The 22,800-nt window shown below is 65.5% G+C and overlaps 1 protein-coding gene across 1 annotated transcript in view; it reads left to right on the top strand.

Annotated features, from left to right (window-relative positions):
- ADGRB1 (adhesion G protein-coupled receptor B1) overlaps positions 1–22,800 on the top strand; it is a 61,896-nt gene that overhangs the window by 4,696 nt on the left and 34,400 nt on the right. Inside the window, exons 2-16 of the mRNA XM_047783133.1 lie at positions 5,963–6,124; positions 7,039–7,149; positions 7,477–7,641; positions 7,764–7,928; positions 8,248–8,412; positions 8,733–8,897; positions 9,105–9,206; positions 10,580–10,686; positions 10,873–11,067; positions 11,761–11,829; positions 12,530–12,638; positions 15,214–15,357; positions 15,758–15,833; positions 15,915–16,017; positions 16,844–16,887. Of these exons, the coding sequence (XP_047639089.1) occupies positions 5,963–6,124; positions 7,039–7,149; positions 7,477–7,641; positions 7,764–7,928; positions 8,248–8,412; positions 8,733–8,897; positions 9,105–9,206; positions 10,580–10,686; positions 10,873–11,067; positions 11,761–11,829; positions 12,530–12,638; positions 15,214–15,357; positions 15,758–15,833; positions 15,915–16,017; positions 16,844–16,887 (1,882 nt within the window). The remainder of the gene's footprint in view (positions 1–5,962; positions 6,125–7,038; positions 7,150–7,476; positions 7,642–7,763; positions 7,929–8,247; positions 8,413–8,732; positions 8,898–9,104; positions 9,207–10,579; positions 10,687–10,872; positions 11,068–11,760; positions 11,830–12,529; positions 12,639–15,213; positions 15,358–15,757; positions 15,834–15,914; positions 16,018–16,843; positions 16,888–22,800) is intronic.

The raw sequence follows: 22,800 nt of genomic DNA, 5'->3' as shown, positions 1-22,800 counted from the left end.
GCCCAGCGGGAGCGAGCAGGAGGCCCAGGCCAGCCAGTGGCCCATTTTCAGCTCTGCCCCCGCCTGGCCTGTCCAAATGCCACATGGCCACGTCACGCGTCTGACCGGCAAGCCTTCCTCAGGCCAGAGCAACTGTCCCTGTCCCCGTCGTCCCTGCCCCCACCTGGCTGCCCCTCTGCGGCTGCCTGGCCCTGCTGTCCCTCCCTCTCCCCTCCCAAAGTCTCCCCGTGCCTTCCTGCCTCTGGTGAGATGGGGCCATTTCTCTCAAGGGTTGTTTTAAATATTCATGTTTTAATTAAAGAATTTTATTGCAGAAGCGACATGTAGGATAATGAAAAAGCGGCATCCTGGGGGCTGAGGGTCGAGCGCGCACGCGTGCATGTGTGTGTGTGCATGCGTGTGTGTGTGTGTGTGTGTGTGTGTGTGTGAGTGTACATGTTCCTGTGTGTGCACGTGTGCCCCCCCCCAAGTGCCTGCACTGGTGGGAGGAGGGGGCTGGGCTGGAGCCTGAGCGTGTTCGAGGGGTGTTCGAGGCTGTGATGCTGGGCTGCGGGGCTGTGACCTGCCTAAGGCCACACAGCCTAGGAGGGGCTCAGTGCCCCCGCTGGCCTCCAGGCCTGTCACCACTCAGCTGGGGTGCTCTCTGTCTGACACCCCCCCCCGCAAAGGCTTTGGAGTCTTCCCAACCCAGAGCCCACAGCTTCCCTTGGGAGAATGCTCCGGAGCCCCCCCTCCCCCCGCACAGGCCTGCAGGGCAAGGAGAGAGGCTGCCCTTGGCATGCATAGGGAGGAGCAGAGGGGAACCCCAGCGGGGGCCGTGTCTCTGGAGCTTGGGTTGGGGGGTGCAGGGTAGGGCCCGCCTCCTAGGACTAGGTATGCCAGCCGCTCCTTTGCACAAGGGCCAATTTAGAAAAATCTGGAAATCGGGGTTTCCGGCTCCATGGTAGACAGCTCCCATTCCAGACAGAACTAGCAGGACGTGACCCCAGGAAAATGGTGAGCACACAGCCCATCGCCCATCAGGGAATTCTCACCAGAGGCCAGCGCTTACCCGACACCCACCTGGCAGCCGGGGAGGCTGGGAGTTATGGCCCTGCGGGGTCCTGCTTCCCAGAAAGATGGCAGGAGTGGCAAGAGTGGCTGTCGGTTGGACAGCCCGGGGAGGGCGGAGCCAGGAGGGACCCAGGCCTCCAGGCTGATAAGACGCCGCCTCCTTCTCAGGGTAGATGCACCTGCCTGAGGAGAAAAAGCAGCATCGAGAAAGTGAACAGCCCTGCAGATGGGGCCAAGGCGCCAGCTCGCCGAGCCCCACTTTCCTTTCTGTGACATGGGGACAAGACAGTCAGGACCTGCTCCCAGGGTCTTTCTGAAACTAAAGGACAGGGCTTGGGAAGTGGCCCCATGGGCAGTGGGCGTGGCTCTCGGCCTCATCCTGTGATCTGACCGCCCCTGCTGCAGCTGGGCTGGTGGGTCCTGGGTCCTGATACTGGGAACTGTAGGCCTGGGTGAGGGAGGGGCCAAGGCTGGCCCCCTGGGGCGGGGGCCGGGGGCCTGGGCTTGGGTTAGGCAGGGGCTTCAGGGAGCTGTCCATCCCTGCCGGGGCTCAGAGTGGGGAGGCGCCCCTCAGTGTGAGGAACCCCGCGGCGGGTCGGGGGCGGGCCCACCGCTTGGCGCTGCCCCACCTGCTGGACTGGGGAGACCTCTGCTGGAGGAGACGGGAAGTGCGCCGCTCCCCTCCTCCAAAGGGGGCCCAGGCGGGGGAGGCCCAGCAGGAAGAGGGCACCCCCAGGCGACATCCTAGGCGACTGGGGGCGCAGGAACCAGGGAGGCCGCAGCCTCCAGGCAGGGGCGCCAGGGCGGGAAGGAGGCGTGGAGCACCCGCACCATGTGCTCTCTCTTCGGGGTGGCCAAGGCTGCCTGGCGGCCATTAATTGGCTCTATTCATCCTTTAATGAGATGGAAATGAGGCTTCCAGACAGAGGGGGCATTGAGCCCTGGAAGAAAGGCGGCTTCTTTCCGGGCCTGGAGGGGCAGCCCGCCCCCCAGCCTTGCCCACTCCTCTGCTGCCCCCTCAGAGGCCATCCAGCCCAGGAGCACCATGGTCACCCAGCACAGGGTGGCCTGAGGTCCCCATCCTTCTTGGGTAATTTCTGGTCGTGGGTGCGTTTGCTTGGCACTTATCAGGTGTCAGCTATGTGTGGGGACGCGTTAAAAATAAACAGGACAACACAAATAGCAGCTACCGTGCTCTGAGTGTTCGTCGGGGGTGGGAGTGTGGCCAGGGTCCAGGATCAGCCTATGACGAGATCAGGGCTCAGTATGTGGAGGGGATCAGGGATCCTGAGTCCAGGATCAGAAGTCAGCCTGTGATGAGGATCGAGGCTCAGTGTGTGAGCAGGGTCAGGAATCAGCCTGAGACCAGGGTCCGGCCTAGGCCTGGGGGGCCGTGTGTCCTCTGAGCCCGTGGGCCCCCTGCCTGGCCTCTCCCGATACGACCCCTCCTCTCCTCCCCCTCCCCCCCCGCCACAGCCTCACCACCTGGGTCACCAAGGTAACCAGCCCTGAAATAGTGGGTGTTTTGGCAGCTGAGGCCTAACCTGAGTCTATCCTGAAAGACTGAGCTCTGCGGCAGTTGCCATGGGAACCAAGTGGCATCCTCCGATTAGCCTGGCTTGGACACCCTCTCTCTCCCACCCACTGCCAGTTTCCACGTCACTCAGGCTTCCGTGTGGAGGCTGGGCCGGGGCAGCAAGGGGGACAGGCAGGACGTGCCCACTCTGTCCCTGCCACTAGGCCTGCCTCGGGCTGCAGGCCGGCCTCTCTGTCCTTTGTCTCAGTGTGACAGGACGGGATGGCTTCAGCAGGTGAGCCCCCGAGGCCTGGAGCAACCGGCTGGGCACCCTGTGGTGGGTCCCAGTGGGCCGGGCAGACTTAATTGGGGGAGAGGGAGCCTTGGCGTCCCATCATGGGTCTAGTCCTGGCTCTTCTCCTTGCCAGCCTGGTGGGTGACCTGGCCTCCCAGGCATCTGCCAGGTGGGTGTGGTTCTGGGCTGTGGCAGTCACCAGAGTGAAGGCATGTGAAGTGGCAGCCAGGAAGGCCTCCATCTGGGCAGCCCCTGCTGTCAGAGCCGCTCACAGGCCGGCTATCCTGGGGGCACCTCCCCCTCCCCGGGGGCCCTGGTCCGGCTGGCCTTCTCCAGTGCGACATTTGCAGTTCAAAGCGAGGCAGGGTTTGTGTAGAATTAGAATCCTCCACCCTATGACTCTTACTCAGCCTGGGAGGCCCTGGCTCCAACCTGCCTTCTGAGGCTCGGGCCTCCGTGCCTCCTCCGTGCCCGCTCTGGGGCACGTCCTACTGGGGGGGCCCCACCAGCCCTGGCTGTCTGGGCCACCCCTCTTTGAGCCTGTTTCCTCTGCTGTAGGTGGTTCCTGGGTGGAGTGAGGCCCACCGTTTCTGTGTGCTGGGGCGTCTGGCACGGGGGCGGGGCAGGGGGGGTGGGAGCTGGGGAGTCAGGACTCCCCCACCCAGGATGCTAGAGATCTGGGCTTGAGAGAAGCAACCTTCCCTGAAGGGTGTGGGGGCCAGGTCCAATTCCTCATCGGCCCCCTCCTCACCGAGGGAGCACAGCAGCCCTTCGCCAGCGCGGCCCTCCGTCTTCTCATCTGAACACTGGGAGCGCAGGGCATGGAGCCCAGGCCCAGAGAAGGGCTCAGAACCAGGCCCCTCGGGCCCCTGGAACAAGGTCCGTGCAGAGTTCAGCCCTGCTCCCACTCTGTGGCCTGGGCCAGCTCCCCCCCTCCGGCCCCCTGCACAGCCTGGAGCCCTGTGTTACTGCGCATGCGCAAGGGACGGACCTGGTCCCGCCCACCCGCAGAGGACAAGCGATCAAAGTTGGAGCCAGTCCGTCCTGCTGGTCCCTTGTGCGTTGGCCTGCCACCTGCCCCTTCCACCAGTGTGTCCCTCCAGCGGGCAAATCTGAAGGACAGGACGCTTAACTTTTGCGTGCCCTTGGCTCCTTGGCCGAGGCGCTCTGCCTCTCTGGGCTCAGGGGAAGTGAGGCGCATGGGAGGTGGGCTCTGAGAGGGAAGAGGAGGTTCCGCAAGGCCTCGGGGGCGTGGGAGGCTCCCGACCTACACCGCACACCCAACACCCAGGAGAAAGAGCCCCGCCTTCCAAACTGGAGGAGTCGGGCTCCCTCCCCCGCCTCCCATTCATTTGCTAATGGCGCCCCCTGCTGGCCGGTTCCCAGCACAGGCGCAGGGACCGTTGGGAGGGGGCGCTGGCACCTTCCAGGTGGCCCTCGGCAGAACAGAGCCGCCTGGCGGACTTGCTGCAAATCAAAGCGAGTTCTCCGGCATCACCTCTGACCCAGTGGCTCGCCCACACCTGGCGTCTCCCAGACATTTCCTGCCACTTAGCCGCACAGGCATCAGGCCTGGGAAGCAGCGCCCCTCCTCCCGTGAGGAGTGTGAAGCCAGGGTGGACTGGACTTGACCACCGACCGTGGTGCCTGGTTGGTGAACCTGGTCCTTGGACCCTGGTGCCCACCCTCCGGGATCTGCGCAGTCCTTGTTCTCACCCCATGACGTGGGTCGGCTCCCCCAGGCCGCAGATGAGCCAGAATCCAAGAGGCATCAGGGGCCCTCCTGCTGGGCCAGGTGTGCCTGCCCTTGGCCAGTCTGCCTCCCCTGCTCCAACCCCCGGTGAGCTGGAGCAGGGGCCCAGCTCTAGTGCGGGGCCCAATGCTGAGTCTTGGCAGTGCCACCTCCTTGCCACCTTGTACACAGGTGCCCTGTCAGGGAGCCGCGTGCAGGGTGCCTGGCCTGTGCCTGGCACATAGTTGGCACCTGATGAGGCTATGTGCCCTTATTGAACCTCCCTTGACTCTACTTTGCTGGGAGTTCAGGGCCCTGGCGTTTCCAAGAACAAATGGGATGGCGGCACCGCTGTCCCTCGCAGCGGGAGTGACCCGGGCACCGTGAGCATGGCCCTTGGACGGAAAGCCCAGATGAAGCGGCCCCTTGCTGAGCCCATCACTGCAGCCCCCAGCTCTGGCCCCAGATGTATGGCCTCCCTGCCCCTCACCCCGCAATGGCTCCCCAGTACTTTGAGGCTGTCCCTCTTAGTGTCCTCAGGGGTACAGGGTCATGACTACTGGGGGACAGAGCCAGGATGGAGAAGACCCATGAGAGGGCCGAAGGAGGGTGGCTGGAGGGGCCTGAGACCCTCAGCAGCCCATCCCTGCTGGGTCTGGGGGAGGCTCCACCTGGCAGGGCCTTGGGTGGGAGACCCCACTTGGCCACCAGGTGTGGGACCTTGGTCACCTCAGGTGTCCCTGTGTCGGGTGAGGGAAAGAGCACACAGATCATGGGGGGGGGGGATGAGGGCCCTGAGGAGGGGGTTCGGCAGGGGGTGGGGATGGGGGCCAGGCATGGGGGCCCTGGCAGAAGAGACCCCTCTGCCCCCACCCTTGTCACAGGGCCCTTGGTATAATGCAGCCCTTGGGTGGGCGGGGGTCTTTCATTCATTCATTCTCTCATTCATTCATTGTTCAGACCCACCCCAGCCTCCAGCGCTGTGTCCAGCCCCCACCCTGGGGACCTGGATTCTAAGCCCGGGGAGAGCCAGGCTCACATGTCAGTAGACAGCTGGAGAGCATCCAGGCTCCAGAGGACGGTTGGGCGGGCACCAGACCCCAACTTTCCCTGCTGCCCTGTCGGCCTATGTTTCATGCCCCATCACTAGCCCAAACTCTCCTAGCACACGGTCCAGCGGCCAGCGTTCCGGGCTGGTTGCTACTCGGAGATCTCCACGCTGCGAGTCTTTTCGCGGGGGCGCTGCGCCCCAGATCCCTGTCTAGGAGACCCCAGGGGTCACCCCCTGAAAGACACCAAAGTCTTTTGCCTTCGTTCCCGGCCCTGACCTGCTCTCTGCCCTGACCTGCTCTCTGGTTTCCCCCAGGCGGCTGGAAGCTGTGGTCCCTGTGGGGCGAGTGCACGCGGGACTGCGGAGGAGGCCTGCAGACGCGGACGCGCACCTGCCTGCCCGCGCCCGGCGTGGAGGGCGGCGGCTGCGAGGGGGTGCTGGAGGAGGGCCGCCTGTGCAACCGCAAGGCCTGTGGCCGTGAGTTCGCGGACGGGCGGGCCCGGGGCGGGGCCAGATGGAGGGGCCCGGCTGGCCCGGTGGGGAAAAGGGCTGGGGGCAGGGCCTGGCCTGACGAGGGAGAGCGCTGGGCACAAGCCGGGCCTAGAAGGGCCTGGACCACGAGGGGCGGGGCCTGGCCTGGGGTCGGGGTGGGAGAGCCAGGCCAGGGGCGGGGCCTATAACTGGTCCAGGCAGGCGGGGACCGGTGGAAGTAAGGGCCCAGGAGGGAGTGGGACCCGGTGTTAGGTGGGACTGGCTAGGGCTTTCTTAGCATCTGTGGGTTGGCAACTTGGGGGTGCAAGCGGAAGGCGGCTGTGGGGCTTGTCCCTCCACCCCATCCCAGCCCTGGCCAGACCCCCTGCCGCAGCTCAGTCCTGCCTCCAGAATGTATTTATCTAATAAGGCTCTCTAATGACCTCATGCATATTTTAGCTGCTTCCATAAAGTTAAATCAAGTTATAATGAGGTTGTCATTCTTCGGGTTATTTTTTCCCCCGATAAGTTTCCTGGGGAGAGGCGCTCATCTCAGAAGCCTGGGGAGGACCCCGGGGTGTCAGGGCTGGGCCAAGGGAGGCAGGATCGCTGGGGCGCTGCTGAGCAGGGGGAGAGCAATAGCCGCTGAGACCTGCTGCTCTGCAGGTGACGCCTGCAGGCCGGGAGGAAGAGAGGGAGGGGCGGAGGGCAGAGGAGACTCGACCTACAGGACCAGACAGGGATTGGCACCAGGCCTGGGTGCCCTGGTCCCTGGTTTCCCAAATCTCCAGGGAGGCCAGGTGGCTCTGGTGCTGGCAGGCCCCGCCCCACTGCAGTTGGGGGCTGAGGGACGGAAGGCTGAGGGCGCCCCTCAAGAGCTACAGGCCACGGCCTGGACGCTCACCTGAGCCACCCTGCAGCCGCGGGGCGCACCAACTCCCGGAGCCAGTCCCTGCGGTCCACGGATGCCCGGCGGCGGGAGGAGCTGGGGGACGAGCTGCAGCAGTTTGGGTTCCCGGCCCCGCAGACAGGTGAGTGGCGGTGGCAGGGCGGGGCTCACCGAAAAGGCGCTAAACCTCTGGGAAGCCGGGAAAGGCGGTTCCAGGGTACCAGGTCTTTGCGCAAGAGCTATGTGTTATTAATTGCTGCTGGTTCTAAGTAATGACTGTGTTCATTTACCGTAATTAGACTAACCTCTCAGGTGCCAGGCGCCTGTCTCCAAGCACACGGGATTTAGGGCGACTGGCATGAGGCAGAAGGGCCTGCGGAGAAGAAAAGGTTCCAGGGCTGAGGGTCTGACCGCAGCCCCCAGAGCAGGGGCAGCAGCAGGCCTGTGATGCTGCAGGTCTGGCCCACAGGTGACCCCGCGGCGGAGGAGTGGTCCCCGTGGAGCGTGTGCTCCAGCACCTGCGGCGAGGGCTGGCAGACCCGCACGCGCTTCTGCGTGTCTTCCTCGTACAGCACGCAGTGCAGCGGGCCCCTGCGGGAGCAGCGGCTGTGCAACAACTCCGCCGTGTGCCCAGGTGGGCGGGGGCGAGGGGCGGGGCGAGGGCGGGGCAGCAGCAGCAGGGGGCGGGGCGGGAGACTCCCCTGTGGGCGGGGCCAGGCCAGGGTGGCCCAGGGTTCCGTTCGCTTCGCTCCGTAGTGCATGGAGCCTGGGACGAGTGGTCGCCTTGGAGCCTGTGCTCCAGCACCTGCGGCCGCGGCTTCCGGGACCGCACCCGCACCTGCCGGCCCCCCCAGTTTGGAGGCAACCCCTGTGAGGGCCCGGAGAAGCAAACCAAGTTCTGCAACATTGCTCTGTGCCCTGGTAGGTGAGAGGGAGGGCCCTGGGCCCGGTGGGACAGGGAGAGAAAGGAAGGGCCTGGCTTTGCCCACCCAGCCCCACCTCCCGGGGCTTCGGAGGTTGGAACCTCAGTCAGTGATCAGGCTGGAGGTTTGGGACCTGGGCATTCTTGCTCATGCACCGTGGGCGTTTGGGCCCCCGTGGGTGTCACACGCATGGCCCGCAGACCTCACAGCGCCACAGTGGGCCCCAGAGGTGTTCACGCCCATGCCCCCGGCTGGGTGCGGTGGGCCCTGGGTGTTCACGCTGGCTTCCTGTCCCCTTCCTCCCCCGGGCCGGGCAGTGGATGGAAACTGGAATGAGTGGTCAAGCTGGAGCACGTGCTCCGCCAGCTGCTCCCAGGGCCGGCAGCAGCGCACACGGGAGTGTAACGGGCCTTCGTACGGGGGCGCCGAGTGCCAGGGCCACTGGGTGGAGACGCGAGACTGCTTCCTGCAACAGTGTCCAGGTCAGGGCCATGCCCCGGGGCCTGCGGGCAGGGGACCTGGGGGGCATGAGCCACTTGGGAGGGGCAAGACCCCATGGGGGCTCATGGTGGGCCCTTGCCCGTGGCCCCAAGATGTGGGGGCACAGTGGGTGGTCACGGGGGACCAGTGCACGAGAGGCATGTGTTTTCTCCTCTGTGGAGCTGAGCTCTGCCCCCCCATCTCATCTTCCTTCTCCTCCTGCCATCCCCCCGCTGCACCCCTGGGTCTGCCTGCCTGTGGCTCCTGTGCTGCCCCCTTCTTGCCCCATCCCTGTGCCTCTGTGCGTGGCTGTTTCCCACAGTGGATGGCAAGTGGCAGGCCTGGGCGTCATGGGGCGGCTGCAGTGTCACGTGTGGGGGTGGCACACAGCGGCGGGAGCGTGCCTGCTTGGGCCCCTTCTTCGGGGGAGTAGCCTGCCAGGGCCCGCAAGATGAGTACCGGCAGTGCAGCGCCCAGCGGTGTCCGGGTGAGTGTCCCCCCTGCCCCAGTGGGACCCTGGGGAAGGGCATCCTGAATGACTGGGGACGGGCATGGGGCTTAGCTCCGCTGGGGAATGACTCCCTCTTATGACAGTAGGTGTCCTGGTGGGGTCTCGGCCTTCCCGACCCTGCTGCCGGCTCTGGGTCCCTCCTCCTGTATCCCGCCCCCACTCACATCTCTGGCCCCTTGGCAGAGCCCCATGAGATCTGCGATGAGGACAGCTTTGGTGCTGTGGTCTGGAAGGAGACCCCGGCGGGAGAGGTGGCTGCGGTCCGGTGTCCTCGCAATGCTACAGGTGAGGGCCTACGGGACGGGTGTGCTGGGGGCCCCGACCCTCCCTCACAGAGAGGGATGAGACCCTGAGATGCCCCCACAGGCCTGCCCAGGGGTTGTGAGCGTGCTGTGCATGCAGAAGCTGGGGCAGGTTGGCCAGGGGCCTGGGGCCGCCGGGTCCTGAGCGCTCACCTCACCGGGAGCCAGCGCCCACTCACATGTGGGAATCGAGGCACAGAGGAGTCCACACACTCAGCCTGGGTTTTGAGGGCCAGTGATCGGGAAGTCAGCTTTGCCCACGGTGGTCTTAAGCTCTGTGCAGCCCTGCGGAGTGATGGGGGGTGTGGGAGAAGCAGGATGGGCTCCCAGTAGGAGCTCAGCGCGTCGGAGAAATGTGTGCCTTTGTGGACCCTTGTTTGCTCTGTGACGTTCGGGAGCCGACTCACCCTCTCTGAGCCTCTGTTTGGCTTCTGTAAAATAAGTTGGCGGTGGGCTCCCCACCCCGACAGGGCTGAGCCCCGTGGCGGCAGCTGTGCATTCCCAGCCGCGGTTGCAAGCCCTGCTCCCTGCTTCGTCTGCAGAATCATCCACGTTCTGGGTAGAATATTGCAGATCCAGGGAAGTAAAGTGAAGAAAGCACAAGTCAGAGGATGGGGTGACTTCTCTGGCCTTTTGTCTGCACGTGTGGCCCTTATCTCCCCTCATTTTCATTCTGCCCTGTGCCGTGGAGCAGGGGTCCTGTCCTGCCCCGTGGCTCCCATTGGGTGTCAGGGTTCTGACAGTTCCTTGGGGTCGTCACCCCAGTGTGTGTGCACAGCTGTGCGAGGTTCCGTGGGAGCAAAGCTCTGGGCCACAGGCCGTGCCCTGTTTAAGGCTCTTGACATCTGATGCCATTCAGCTCCAAGGCTGCCCAGTGTCCACAACACAGCCAGGCCCTTGGGCCCCTGGCCCCCCTGGGTGCAGTAGACAGGGGACCAGCTACGCCTCTGATCCCGCGTGGACTGGGCAGGGACCCAGCTGTGCTCCTGACCCCATGGGGGCCCTGGGTGGGGCCTGGTTGTTGGTTCTCCCCAGGGCTCCAGATGGGAAGGGGCTCTGCCGAGAGGCCCTGGGCTGAACCCTGAAGCCCCCCACTTGGCCAAGGGCCCTGCCAGCCACAGGTGCGATCCCTGAAGGTTTGGCTCCTGCCAGGGCCCAGGCCTTGACCTGCAACATCTGTTCAGAAATGTTTTGAATGAAAGAAACCGAGGGAGGCCTGGCCCCCGTGCCGGCTCTGCTCTGGGAATGAGGCCAGGGGTGAGGGCCTGTGTCCAGGGCTGGAGGGTCCCATCCGAGGGGCCTGCGGGGCAGGAGCCCTGGCGGGAGGAGGGAGAAGAGCTGAGCCCCGTTCCCCAGGCCTCATCCTGCGCCGCTGTGAGCTGGACGAGGAGGGCATTGCCCACTGGGAGCCGCCCACCTACATCCGCTGCGTCTCCATCGACTACCGCAACATCCAGATGATGGTGAGCCTGGCCCTGGAGTCTCCCGCACGTCCTGGGCTGGCAGTCGGCTGCCTTAGCCCGGGTCCCAGCGGCGCGCGGTGGACCTGGGTCAGCCGTGGCCACCGGCTGGGGGCTGCAGAGGACCCTCTGGGCGTGGGAGGTCCTTGGCCCCTGCAGAGTCACGGCATCCACCCCGCATCTCCCCAGACGCGGGAGCACCTGGCGAAGGCTCAGCGTGGGCTGCCCGGGGAGGGCGTCTCCGAGGTCATCCAGACGCTGGTGGAGATCTCCCAGGACGGGACCAGCTACAGCGGGGACCTGCTCTCCACCATCGACGTCCTCAGGAACATGACCGAGATCTTCCGGAGGGCGTATTACAGCCCCACGCCGGGGGACGTGCAGGTGGGCGGCCGGGGGCGCCGGCCCATCCCGCCCTCAGACGGAGCCCTGGCCCCGGTCCCACACGGAGCCCTGGCCCCGGTCCCACACGGAACCCTGACCCCGGTCCCTCTCTGAACCCTGACCCCGGTCTCCCTCTGATCCTGACCCCAGTCCCACTCTGAACCCTGACCCCGGTCCCACACGGAGCCCTGGCCCCGGTCCCACTCGGAACCCTGACCCCGGTCCCTCTCTGAACCCTGACCTCGGTCCCACTCTGAACTCTGACCCCGGTCCCACACGGAGCCCTGACCCCGGTCCCACTCTGATCCTGACCCTGGTCCCACTCTGAACTCCGACCCCGGTCTCCCTCTGATCCTGACCCCAGTCCCACTCTGAACTCTGACCCCGGTCCCTCTCTGAACCCTGACCCTGGTCCCACACGGAGCCCTGACCCCGGTCCCACATGGAGCCCTGACTCCGGTCCCATTCTGAATCCTGACCCCGTCCCTCTCTGAACCCTGACCCCAGTCCCACTCTGAACCCCAACCCCGGTCTCCCTCTGATCCTGACCCCAGTCCCACCCTGAACTCTGACCCCGGTCCCGCTCTGAACCCTGACCCCGGTCCCACGCTGACCCTGACCCTGGTCCCCCACGGAGCTGTGATTCTGGTGCCGTGGTCTCTGCTCACTGCCCTTTCTTCCTCTTCCTTCCAGAACTTTGTCCAGATCATCAGCAACCTGCTGGCAGAGGAGAACCGAGACAAGTGGGAAGAGGCCCAGCTGGTAGGGAAGAGGCTGGGGCCTTGTGGTCGGAGCAGCAGGCTGGGCATGGGCATCTCTGGGCCCCACTAAGGCCCAGGTCACCCAGGGTGGGGTCCCGGCCTCAGATCCCAGCCCGGCCCCTGCCAGTCTGGTGACTTTGAGGCCGTGGCTTATCTTTCGGGCCTCGGTTTCCCGTCGTCAGAGGACAGAGGGCCCCACGGGGGCTCAGGGAGGGCTGTGAGAAGAGGCCTAGGCGCTGGTGCATGTGGCACGTGGCAGCTTTCTCATCGGGGAGCGCGGGCTGACGCCCCGCCTCCCAGACCACCCCGGAGCCTGCCACTGTGCCCGTGCCCGGGGCGGCTCCCGGTGTGGCCCACGGTGCCCAGAGACCACTGCTCTCCTCCTGCGGGACCCCGGCCGTGGGGCCGGAGCACAGTAGCCCTTCTGGGGTCAGGATTCTCGTCACCAAATGGCGATGAAGACTCAGGCCCCATCTGCTTGCTGTCCGTCCAGGGCCCTGCGTGGGGGGCGTGATGACAGGACCCCGACAGAGAGGGAACAGATGAGGTGGGGGAGGGAGGCCCGAGGAGGCAGAGGCTGTGTCCCTGCTGGGGCACAGGGGTCCTTGGCGACATCGCGTAGCTCTGGTGGTCCCCTTCTTGACGGGGCCGCTGCCCGCCGTCGCCGAGGCGCCCTGACTCCTGCCTTCCCCCTCCCCCAGATGGGCCCCAATGCCAAGGAGCTCTTCCGGCTGGTGGAGGACTTCGTGGATGTCATTGGCTTCCGCATGAAGGACTTGCGGGACGCGTACCAGGTGACAGACAACCTGGGTAAGCCCGCCCCTTCGGCCTGTTTCCTCAGCAGCCAGCCAGCGGCCAGAGGCCCTCTGCGGGGGCCCTCAGGCCGAGTTCTAAGATAAATCGCGTGTTTCCAGGGGTGCAGTCCCCTGACAGGGGTCTGATGGAACCCAGGAGGGGTCAGCTTCGGGGGGGCGGGGGTCCCCCAGACAAGGTCCCAGAGACCTCGGGTCACAGGCACCCTGGGATCCCCAGGCCACTGCCCGCCCCGTGGTCCCGCCTCCCTGGGGCTGGGGGCCTGCTTCTGCTCGGCACCCCCGGGGCCCTCTCTGCGTTGGGACCGCACAGATTTGAAGGCGGCCCTGCGTGGTCCTCTGCTGTGTGTCTGTCACGGGGCCCGGCTGCTCCCAGAGCCGTGGCCTTGGACGAGGCCCTGAAATGGGCCGGCGGTCACGTGGTCTCAGAGGCCGCAGAGAGCAGAGTGCGCCTGGGGCCTCGGGGGTCGGTGGTGGCTGTCGGCACACGTACCTACAAGGGTCGTTCGTGGTCGTCACCAGTGCCCCCTTAAACAGCTCTCTGGGGCCACGCTTGTCAAACCTTCCCTGTCTCGGCGCCTCCCCAGACAACCTCTGTTGTCACGGTCCCCCCGCAGTGGGGACCCTGGGAGTGGACGCTGGCCCGGCTGTGGTCCAGGCAGTACCAAGGAGGAGGGCTGTCGCCTCCCTCGTGGAGACACTCGGGCCTCTGGTAACATGCCCTAGGCCGGCTGTGCTGCCTTAGCACACACCTGGGGACATGCCCGGGCTGGGACGAGCTAAGCCCGAGGTTCCCGGAGCCCCGGCACTGCCTCTCTGCCTTAGAGTCAGGACCCCAGGGCTGGAGTGACCTCCAAGGCCAGGGGATCGGGGAGATGCAGGCCTGGGGGTCCGGTGCTAGTGGAAGTCCCCAGGCAGGTGGGTCAGTGGTGGCTCCAGGCCGGCTGGGGCGGCCTCGCCCCTCCTTCTCTCCCCCGCTGGACTGGGCCTTTCTCTAGGTGAGATGGGAGTGGTGGCTGTGCGGGCTGGGCTGACTGCTGCAGACCCTCGGCCCTCCTGGCTCGGGCCTCGCCGTGGAGGCTGGCTCCCAGGGCGCCCAGCATTGCCCGTGGCCCTGGAGGGGCGCTCAGGCACCTGCTACCCAACCCCCCCACACCCCAGGCACCTGGTGACCCCAAAACCCACACCCTCCCTGCACCCCGCTGCTGGATGCTTACCCTACGGATCCCAGCAGCCTGACCACCTCCAGGGCCTTAGCCAGGGACACCCTCCCCCGCCACCACCACTCCAGGGCCATCACAGACTGCAAACCACCTATTTCTTCTCTAACCAGGTCACCCCCCCCACACACACAGCTCCGAGAGCGGGTCTGGCTCCCCCTCCCCTGACCCGCAGCTTTAGAACAGACCTCGCCCACAGCTGGTGCCTGGAAGCATCTGGCGTGGATGGGTTTGCTCACCTGTTCTTGTGTTGGCGAGGGACTTGGCGACCAAGGGTCAGCTGCGTGCTGGGCTGGGCACCCAGAGAAGGGGTCCCAGGCCCTGTCCCAGGGCCTCTGGCAGGGAGGATGCCCGGGGCCCAGAGCTGACCGCACAGGTGCAGGGAGGGCACGGCTAGTGGCAGGGGGGGCAGGGTAGCCAGGCCTGGAGCTCGGGAGCGTGCGCGTTGCTGCATGAGCAAAGGTGTCGGGGAGGGAATCGGCTGGTCTGGGGATGGGGGAGGGCCAGGTGACAGCTGGGCAGGGGAGACTGTTGGCTCTAAGCCCTTCCCCTTCTCTCTACACCCAAAGCACCCCCGGCCCCCAAGACCCAGACCCAGGCCACGGGTGCCAGGTGAGGGGAGCAGTGTGTCTGCCTGGCATGGGTGGGCCTGGAATGAAGGGGCTGAGATGGTGGGGCCCCCCCACCCTGTCCTACCAGGATGTCTCGGTTGGGGCTGGACAGAGCCCCCTGGGGCTGGGGTTTTGAGGGTGCAGCTTCCTGGGGCCTGATGGGGCCAAGGGTGTTCAGAAGGCCACTCAGGCCCTGGCAGGGAGAGGTGGGGACGAAAGGCTGCAGGGCCACCGGCCGTCCCTGCTCTGGCCTCTCCCCAGGCGTGTGAGTCTCCACAGCCGGCACCTTCCTTCCTTCCTGGCCCATCTCTTGTCCCCTTTAGTCCCTGTCCCTGTCCCTCCTACAGAGCGCAGCCAGAGGGGGGAGGCTGGGCTCCAGTGTCTGAGGGGCACCGAGTCGGACGCCACGCCAGGCGCGTAGCCCATTGTCGGCACCTTCCAGGGCCGTGGGGGCTGGTCTAGGCTGAGTCCCCACAGGGCTAGGGGACGCCTGCTGGGGTGGGGGTGTCATTCGAGATCCGGAAGGAACCAGGAAGTCGCCAGGGCCCTGGGCCCCGGGCCCCACCTGGAGGTTGGCGTCGGGCAGCCGCCCTGCCCCTGCTCTGAGCCGCGAGTGCCCCCGCGTGATGGCTCTGGGCTCTCGGGCTGCTCCCAGTGCCAGGGCTGAGGCTCTCAGTGTCTCTGTCTCTGCCTCCCGGTGTCTGTCTCTGTTGTCTGCCGCCCGCCCCCGCCCCCGCCCCAGTCCTCAGCATCCATAAGCTCCCAGCCAGCGGAGCCACGGACATCAGCTTCCCCATGAAGGGCTGGCGGGCCACGGGCGACTGGGCCAAGGTGCCAGAGGACAGGGTCACTGTGTCCAAGAGTGTCTTCTCCACGGGGCTGGCAGGTGAGGGGCCTCGGGGTACCGGCGGGGAGGGCAGGGTCTGAGGGTCCAGGGTCGGGAGTCTGGCCTGCTGCTTCGAGGACTCGGGCAGTATCCGTTCCTTCTCGGTGTTCCCGGGGTGGCCCCCTCCTCCAGGAAGCCCTCCCGACCTCCCTGTGTTGGGAGACTCCCGGGCCATCTCGGCCGAATAGACCAACGGCCCGCCTCACCACGGGGAGGGAAAGGGTCTCGCCTGGAGTCACACACAGCAGGTGACCCTGGTCCCCAGGAAGAGGAACCGCGCCCTGCCCGTCCCCAGCTCTCGAGGGTCACTCAGGGGACCCGGCAGTCCCCTGCGTCCCTTGCCCGAGCGGGGTCCTGGCCCGGGGGCCGGAGGAGGGTGACAGGCGGTGCTCTCTTCCAGAGGCTGATGACTCGTCCGTGTTTGTGGTGGGCACTGTGCTCTACCGAAACCTGGGCAGCTTCCTGGCCCTGCAGAGGTGGGCACCGCGGGCACGCGGGGGTCGGGGGAGGCCAGGCCTGGGGCTCCCGACCCCGACACGGCCCCGGCTCTCCCCCAGGAACACGACCGTCCTCAACTCCAAGGTCATCTCGGTGACCGTGAAGCCCCCACCGCGCTCCCTGCTCACGCCCTTGGAGATTGAGTTCGCCCACATGTACAACGTGAGTGCCGCCCTCGTGCGCGGCCGCGTGCCCGCGATCCTCCGCCGGACCCCGCGTGGGGGGCGTGCTCACCCGTCTCGGCCTCACCGCAGCCTTGAGAGAGCCCTGACTCCCAGCGACCGGGGGCGGGGCGGGGGGGACACGGAGGCTGGCAGAGCTGCGGGAGCTTGCCCGGGGACACCCTGGGGCCGTGTGGGAGCTGAAGTGGCCCCAGCCCCTTGGCCTGACTGGTCCCTCGGGCAGAGAGAGGTGTCCTCTGCTGAGAAGTCTGCCTTCCACGCCTGGCTCCTCGGGGCGGCCGGTGCAGAGACCCTTCAGACCAGCTGAGAGCCGGAGCCGCCCCTGCCCGGCCAGGCCAGGGCAGAGCCAGGCCGGGGCTGTGGGAAGAGCCGGGTTTGCCCTTTCCCGCTGTGTGGCCTTGGGCCTTGCTCAACCTCTCTGCGCCTGGGCTCCCTCCCTCACCAAGTGGGAACCCCGCTTGTGGCTGTTATCACACCACGGCCTGCGGGACGGGTGTTTGCTGAGTCCCACGGGGGCCCCCTGACCCATTTCGCACTAAGCTGGACTGGCCCACCTGGTATCTAGAGCTGGGCTTCGGCCACCACTGCTCAGCCCTACTCAGAGAGGGGACAGGGGCTGCCCCAGGCCACTCCGCCAGGGGTGGGGGGAGGCTGAGCCAGTCCCTGCCTGCTCTGGGCCTCAGTTCGTCCTGCTCAGACTGTCCTGGGGGAACAGCGCAGGCAGGGGGTCCGGGTGGATCCGGCAGTGACCCTTGGGTGGGGCTCTTAGGGTGGGCAGGTGGCCTGACTCCTCCCTTCTCTCCCAGGGCACCACCAACCAGACCTGTATCCTGTGGGATGAGACGGATGTGTAAGTTCATCTGGGCCTTGGGGTGGGGGGCGCCGACTCAGTGGGGAGGGATGTGGGCTTCAGGTTTAGGGTCAAGGACCCTCCTCTGTCTGCCATGCAGGGTCTCTCCCTGCCCGGGTCAGGCTCTGGGGCAGCAGGGGGCCACCTGGCTGGCCCCCCACCCCTCCCAGGGAAGTCCTTGGCCTGGGGTCCAGAGGGTCTAGAGGTCCCCCGGCCAGGCGAGAGCAGACAGTCTAGGGCTGCAGGAGCACCACCAAGGGCCCGGGCAGCTGGCCGAGCCCCAGAGTGACCTGATGGGAAGCAGAGGCAGGGCTCCTGGGGTCCCGTGCCCATTCCTTGTCCAGCACATAGCCCAGCCCATGTCAGGCACTGCAGCAGTATGAGAGCAAGTATGGGGCAGGGCACCGGGCTGGAGTGGCTGTGCTCTGATTCAGGGTCAGGGGCCCTGTGTGGGCACCCAGATCAGGGTGTCCTTGACACAGGGAGGCTAAGGGTGAGGTGAGGGCTCATGTAGTCACAGGGAAGAGTTTGTGCAAAGGCCCCACAGTGGGGTGGCCCCCAGAGGCAAGAAGGGTCAGAACTGGGGAGACTGGGCAGGAGAGAGCTTGGTGCTGGGTCCTGATGGGTCAGATGGGCCTGGCGGGAACTGGGGCCTTCCCCCCAAGGGAGGAGGGTGTTCACAGAGCTGCTTATCACTGTCACCACCTGCTTCCCTCACCCCTGGCACTGCCAGTCCCCAGGCCAGCCCCTGGCTCAGGGGTACATGTGGCAAGTCCCTCACGCTGTGGGCAGTGCAGTGATGGAGGTGTGTCCTAGGAGGCCAGGGGAGGCTCCCGGCATGACTGAGGAGGACACATGTCCCTGGAAGAGAACAGGAGGAGGGGGCTTCAGGCAGAAGCACTATTTAAGCCAAAGCGTGGGGGTTGGGAGGTCCAGGAGGAACATGGTGTGTGGCCGGGAAGAGCAGGCAGCTGAAGAGGCCAGATGGGTGCAGGGGCACAGGGGGGCCGGAAGGGGCATGGGCCGAGTTTGTGGGGGCTGTGTCAGGAACGCCGGAAGCTGTTGGGGAGGGGCGTGGTCATCCTCCACCCGGCCATCCGCCCACCTTCTACCTACCGGTCCATCCCGTCCACCATCCGTCCGTCTTCCACCCATCCTTCCATCGTCCACCCATCCCCCCATTACCCACCCGTCTCCCACCCACTCATCCATCCTTCATCCACCCGGTCTTCATCCATCCATCCTTCATCCATTCGTCCATCCTCCACTCACCCATCCGCCCATCTTCTACCTACCGGTCCACCCGGTCCATCTACCCGCCTCTCCATCATCCATCTATCTATCCATCTGTCATCCATCCATCATCCATCCACCTGTCGTCCATCCATCCGTCATCCATGCATCCATCCCTCCATCCATCCTTCATTAATCCATCCATCATCCATCCACCCAAGTCCTGCCCACCCATCCATCCGTCATCCACTCAGTCTTCATCTATCCATCCAACCTCCTTTCATCCATCTACCCACTTACCTATCCACCCCCCCACCTATCCGCCCATCCACGCACTCATCCACCCATCCACACCCCATTCATTCATCCGTCCCCCGCCCCTTCATCCCCCTAGTCGGCCAGCCAGCCAGTCACCCACCCCCATCTACCCATCCAGCCACCACCCAACTGTTCATCCTCCAGTGATTGCTGACCACCGACAAGGCCCTGCTTTACAAGGTCCTGGCTCAGCCTCCTCCTATCCCCGCTGAGGGGGGATAGGAAAGTAGGAACATACAGATCCCTGTGAGACTGTCAGGTCATGACATGTGCCAAGAAGCAGCGCCCAGTGGATCTGGTGGCAGGTGGGGTGGGGTGCCTTTCAGAAAAGACTGACGGAAGCCTCTCTGGGGTGGCGTCTGAGCAGAGGGCTGACTCGGCACTGTGGATGTCGGCGTCTGGGGACGGGCATGTTGGCAGGAGGGACGGGCAGTTCAGAGGCCCTGTGGCAGGTGCGTGCAGGGCCACACTGCAGGCTCTGCTGCCCTTTCCCGCTCTGGGCTTCAGGGTGTGAGGGCAGGGCCCGGAGCTGGGAGCTGGGCTGGGGGATGCTGGGGTGGACTCCATAGCCCTGGGGAGCTGGCCCTCTGCCTTGGGTGCCATCGATTGCTTTTCTCTAGATTTTGCAAGTGGCATAAGATCTTTGTACAAAAAGAAGTATTAGAAAAGGGTGAAAAAAGAAAAAGAAAGGGGGCTGTGTGCTCACAGTAGCCAGGCTGGCCTCTGGGGCCATTGCGGGAGGTTGTGCCATGGCAGCAGTTCCGTCCTGTCTGGCCCCTGACGTTGGCACAGGCCCCTCTCCATAGCCCGGAAGCCGTCCCGTGGGGCTGTTCGGAGGCGCCTCCTGGGGAGCCGGGTTCACCCAACTGTGCAGCACCCTGGCTCGGACAGCTCCGCTCACACTCCTGGATGTTCCCTTGGCGCCGAGTCCCCCAGGATCTTGGTGCTAGATGCTTTCCAGAAAGGTGGACCCACCCCTGCTCTGCCGTCCAGGGCAGCGGCCTGGGAGAGGTCTGGCCAGCCTAGTATCAAGTTCACTGGCCCTTAGGGCTGTGTGGTCTGGGGATTCTGCCCTCTGGGAGCCCCATTTTCGTGCTCACATTGGGGGGGGCAGAGTGGCAGACAGGGAGAGGCCAGTGACCACGGGGCGCCCACCTTCCCTTCCTCTTTCAGGTGGGGGGGCATCCACTGCCCCGGGCCCGCCAGGCCCGGCCCTGGTCACCTCTGGGTGGATGGGAACCTGATGGTCCATGTGCCTGGGCCCCGGGGCCCCAAGGATGGTGGGAAAGTGCTCCCCTGGGGCGCATTTTGCCCACAACTCCCTCTTCAGGCCTGGGCACGGCCCTGGGAGCCTGGCCTGGCCTGTTAACCTCTGGGGAAGCTGAGGCTCTGGAAGGAGCAGGGTCCAGCTCAGTGCGGGGACGGGCCATCCGACCCAGAGCCGCAGTCCGGGACCCAGAGGCTGCCGCGGGTGGGGGAGGGGAGGAGACGGGCCCTGCCCTTCCCCCCTCCCCCCTGCCCCCTCCCCCCTGCCCCCTCCCCTCTGTGCTGGTCAGCACCTCCTTCTCCAGCCAGCGGGGGCTGCTCCTCACATAAACTGGCTCAGAGAAGGCAAGGGTTTCCCAGGCGGCCCGAAAGGGGGGCCAGGGGCAGGGCCCCAGGCCTGCTTCCACCCGCTCAATCTCGGAGACCAGGTCTGTGCTGGTGTGGGCCTGTGTTTGCGTGTCTTTGAAGGAGAAAGGGTTTCACGTAGCGGCAGAATTGTGTGTGTCGAGGGTGGGGGTGGGGGGAGTGCCAGTGCGTGGGGGCACGAGAGCCACCAGTGACCGCCACCCCTCAGTAGGGAGCTTTTGATCCATAAGTGAACTCTGTTCCTGGTCCCCGAGGGAGCCCGGATCCCAAACCCATACGGAACCCTGGTCCTGGGCACACGCTGAGCCCGGACCCTGTGTCTCATCTGGAATCACTTCGCATGTTCACGTGTGTTTGTGCGTGTGTCATGTACATGGGGGGCCGCCTCTTCTTCCACGCACACACTCAGCAGTCAACCATGTGACACACTCATCTTGGAAAGTCTGAGTCAGAGGCTTCCGCCCACAGTGCAGGCCCTCCACCTGCCTCGCCCCCAGCTGCACAAACACACTTGCACACACGGGCTCAACATTTGTGCTTGAGGCGACTGCTCACAGCAAGACTCCACCCCCACCCCCACCAGCCTGGCCGCGGCTCTGGGGGCCTCGGGCGCAGGGCCCTTGGGGTTAGGATAAGGGGGTCTTTGCAGAATCCTCAGGCGTTTTGGTGGTTGGGGGACGGGGGAAAGGGCAGAGGAAGGATGGATGGGCGGCCGACGGGGTTGCTGGAGGCCAGGAGCACAGCCTGGAGTGCAGGGCTGTGGTCCTGAAAGGACAGCTCCCGGTCTTGCACTCAGACACCGCAAACGTCCTGCAGTTTCCCTTTTAAAAATAACCCGAGAGTTACATAGAGCGTCACAGCCAGAGCTGGCAAGGTCCTCAGAAATCGCCTGCTCTGCCTCACTTGAAAAGGGCGTAGCTGGGGCCCAGTGTGGGACATCAGTCCCAGCCAGGCCTGGGCCACACACCCTCCAGGATGCTCATCCTTATATACCGGCATGTTGGGAGGTGTTCTGCCAGATGCCAGTCCCCCGAGGGCTCCAGGAAGGGCAGGGTTCCATGCCCACCATGTCTTGTGCACCTGGGTCCACGCTGGAGTCAACTACAAAGGCTCTGAGAAGTCCTGCAGCAGGCTCCTATTCGGTCGGGTTGGGGTTTCCCTAACTGGTGGGCGCTGGGCAGCTTTACTCCCTGGAACCTGCGTCAGGAGAGCAGACCCTGGGACGGGCTGGGGGAGGGGGTGACATGTCCAGTCTTTTCCTGAAGCCTGGCCCCACTCCAGGTGCCTTTAGACCTGCTTCATTTCCTCATACAAGCTGTCTCCATCTGGCTGAAGACACGGGGGCCCCAAGTGCTATTTGCCAAGCCCAGGGCCACCCTGCGGGTCATGTCAGTCTGTCTCTGTCCCCTCCGTGCAGACCCCAGCCCCGCCAGGTGCAGCTGTTCTGGGGGATGCTCGGCACCCAGGCCCAGCCCCTCCCCAGGGACCTTGCCCAAGTGCGTGTCCCGGTCCCTTTAAGAGCCTGGCCCCACATCCATCTTTGGTTTCCTTGGAGAGGGCAGTGAGGGGGCAGGCCGAGGGGGGCAAGCGGAAGGGAGACTTGGCAGGGTCCCCAGGTCGCTGTCAGCAGCCGGTTCTCAGCCCAGTTTCTCCCACGCGGCCGGGTTCCTCAAGGGAGCGGAGGAGGCAGGCTGAGGGCCCAGGAGGGGGTGGGGTGGGAGATGCGCTCAACACAGAGGCCTTTTTGGAGGCCTGGGAAGGGCCTCGGAATCCACCCCACCCGAGAGCATGGGGGGGGTGGCATAGGGTGGGGGATGTGCTCTGCTCCCCTCACCGGGGCGGGGGCCGGGGGGAGGGGTGCCGCGCTGCTCTCAGAAGCCAGACTCCCCCCCACTGTCTAGCCTCTGCTCCTGCCCCTGGCCTGGACTCAGCCCCAGCGCCCCTCCCTTCTCTGTCTCCCCCCACATTGTCCCTGGGGAGCAGCAGGGGCTGGCAGAGGCCCACTGTGGGCGGGCCTTCTCCTCGGGGGTGTCTGAGCCTGGGCCTGCCGGTCCCTTGCCAGGCTTGGGAGCTGGAGAGGACAGACAGCCGGGAGGTCACGGCCAGGGACAGCAGCTGGGCTCAGAACCTGCAGCACTGCATGTCCCCTACCCTTGGCTGGCAGTCCCATGGGCCCCCTCGCCACTGCCCTTCTCGGTGCCAGCTAGAATGCTTGGAGCCTTCGCCCCTGGACCCTGTGCCCTCCGCTCCAGCCTCCAGAGCCACCTGCTCCTGGAGGCCTTCTCCCCTTTCCTGCATCACCGCTGTCTACTTCTTCCCGGCTCTGACCCCGGGCTGCTGTGTATCCACATGCCTGGACCAACCCCCACCCCAGCCCCCTGGCAGTGTGAGCCCCGCCCCAGGCAGGGCTGGGTCTCCTATCCGTGGTCCAGGGCTCCCCCCAGCCCCCGGTACGTAGTAAGCCCCCTGGGGAGGTGAATAGAAGCCATTGGAACCCACCCCATCTGAAGGGGGTCCCTCAGGCCCCTGGGGATTCGCCCATTCATTCCTTCCTTCATCGACTCAGTCATCCATTCCCTGCATCCACCGAATCCAGTCTGCCCAGCGTGGTCTGACCGTGGGGAGTGTCCTGCCTCCCAGATGCCCCCTCCACCCGGCAGGACATCTATGGGGCTGCCTGGCCCTGGTGGGCCCGCCCCTTCCTCACTTGTGGACATGGGATGGGAGGGG

Source organism: Phacochoerus africanus, chromosome 6, assembly GCF_016906955.1.
Source record: "Phacochoerus africanus isolate WHEZ1 chromosome 6, ROS_Pafr_v1, whole genome shotgun sequence".
Taxonomy (NCBI): Eukaryota; Metazoa; Chordata; class Mammalia; order Artiodactyla; family Suidae; genus Phacochoerus; species Phacochoerus africanus.
This window is presented reverse-complemented; position numbering and strand designations above follow the sequence as displayed.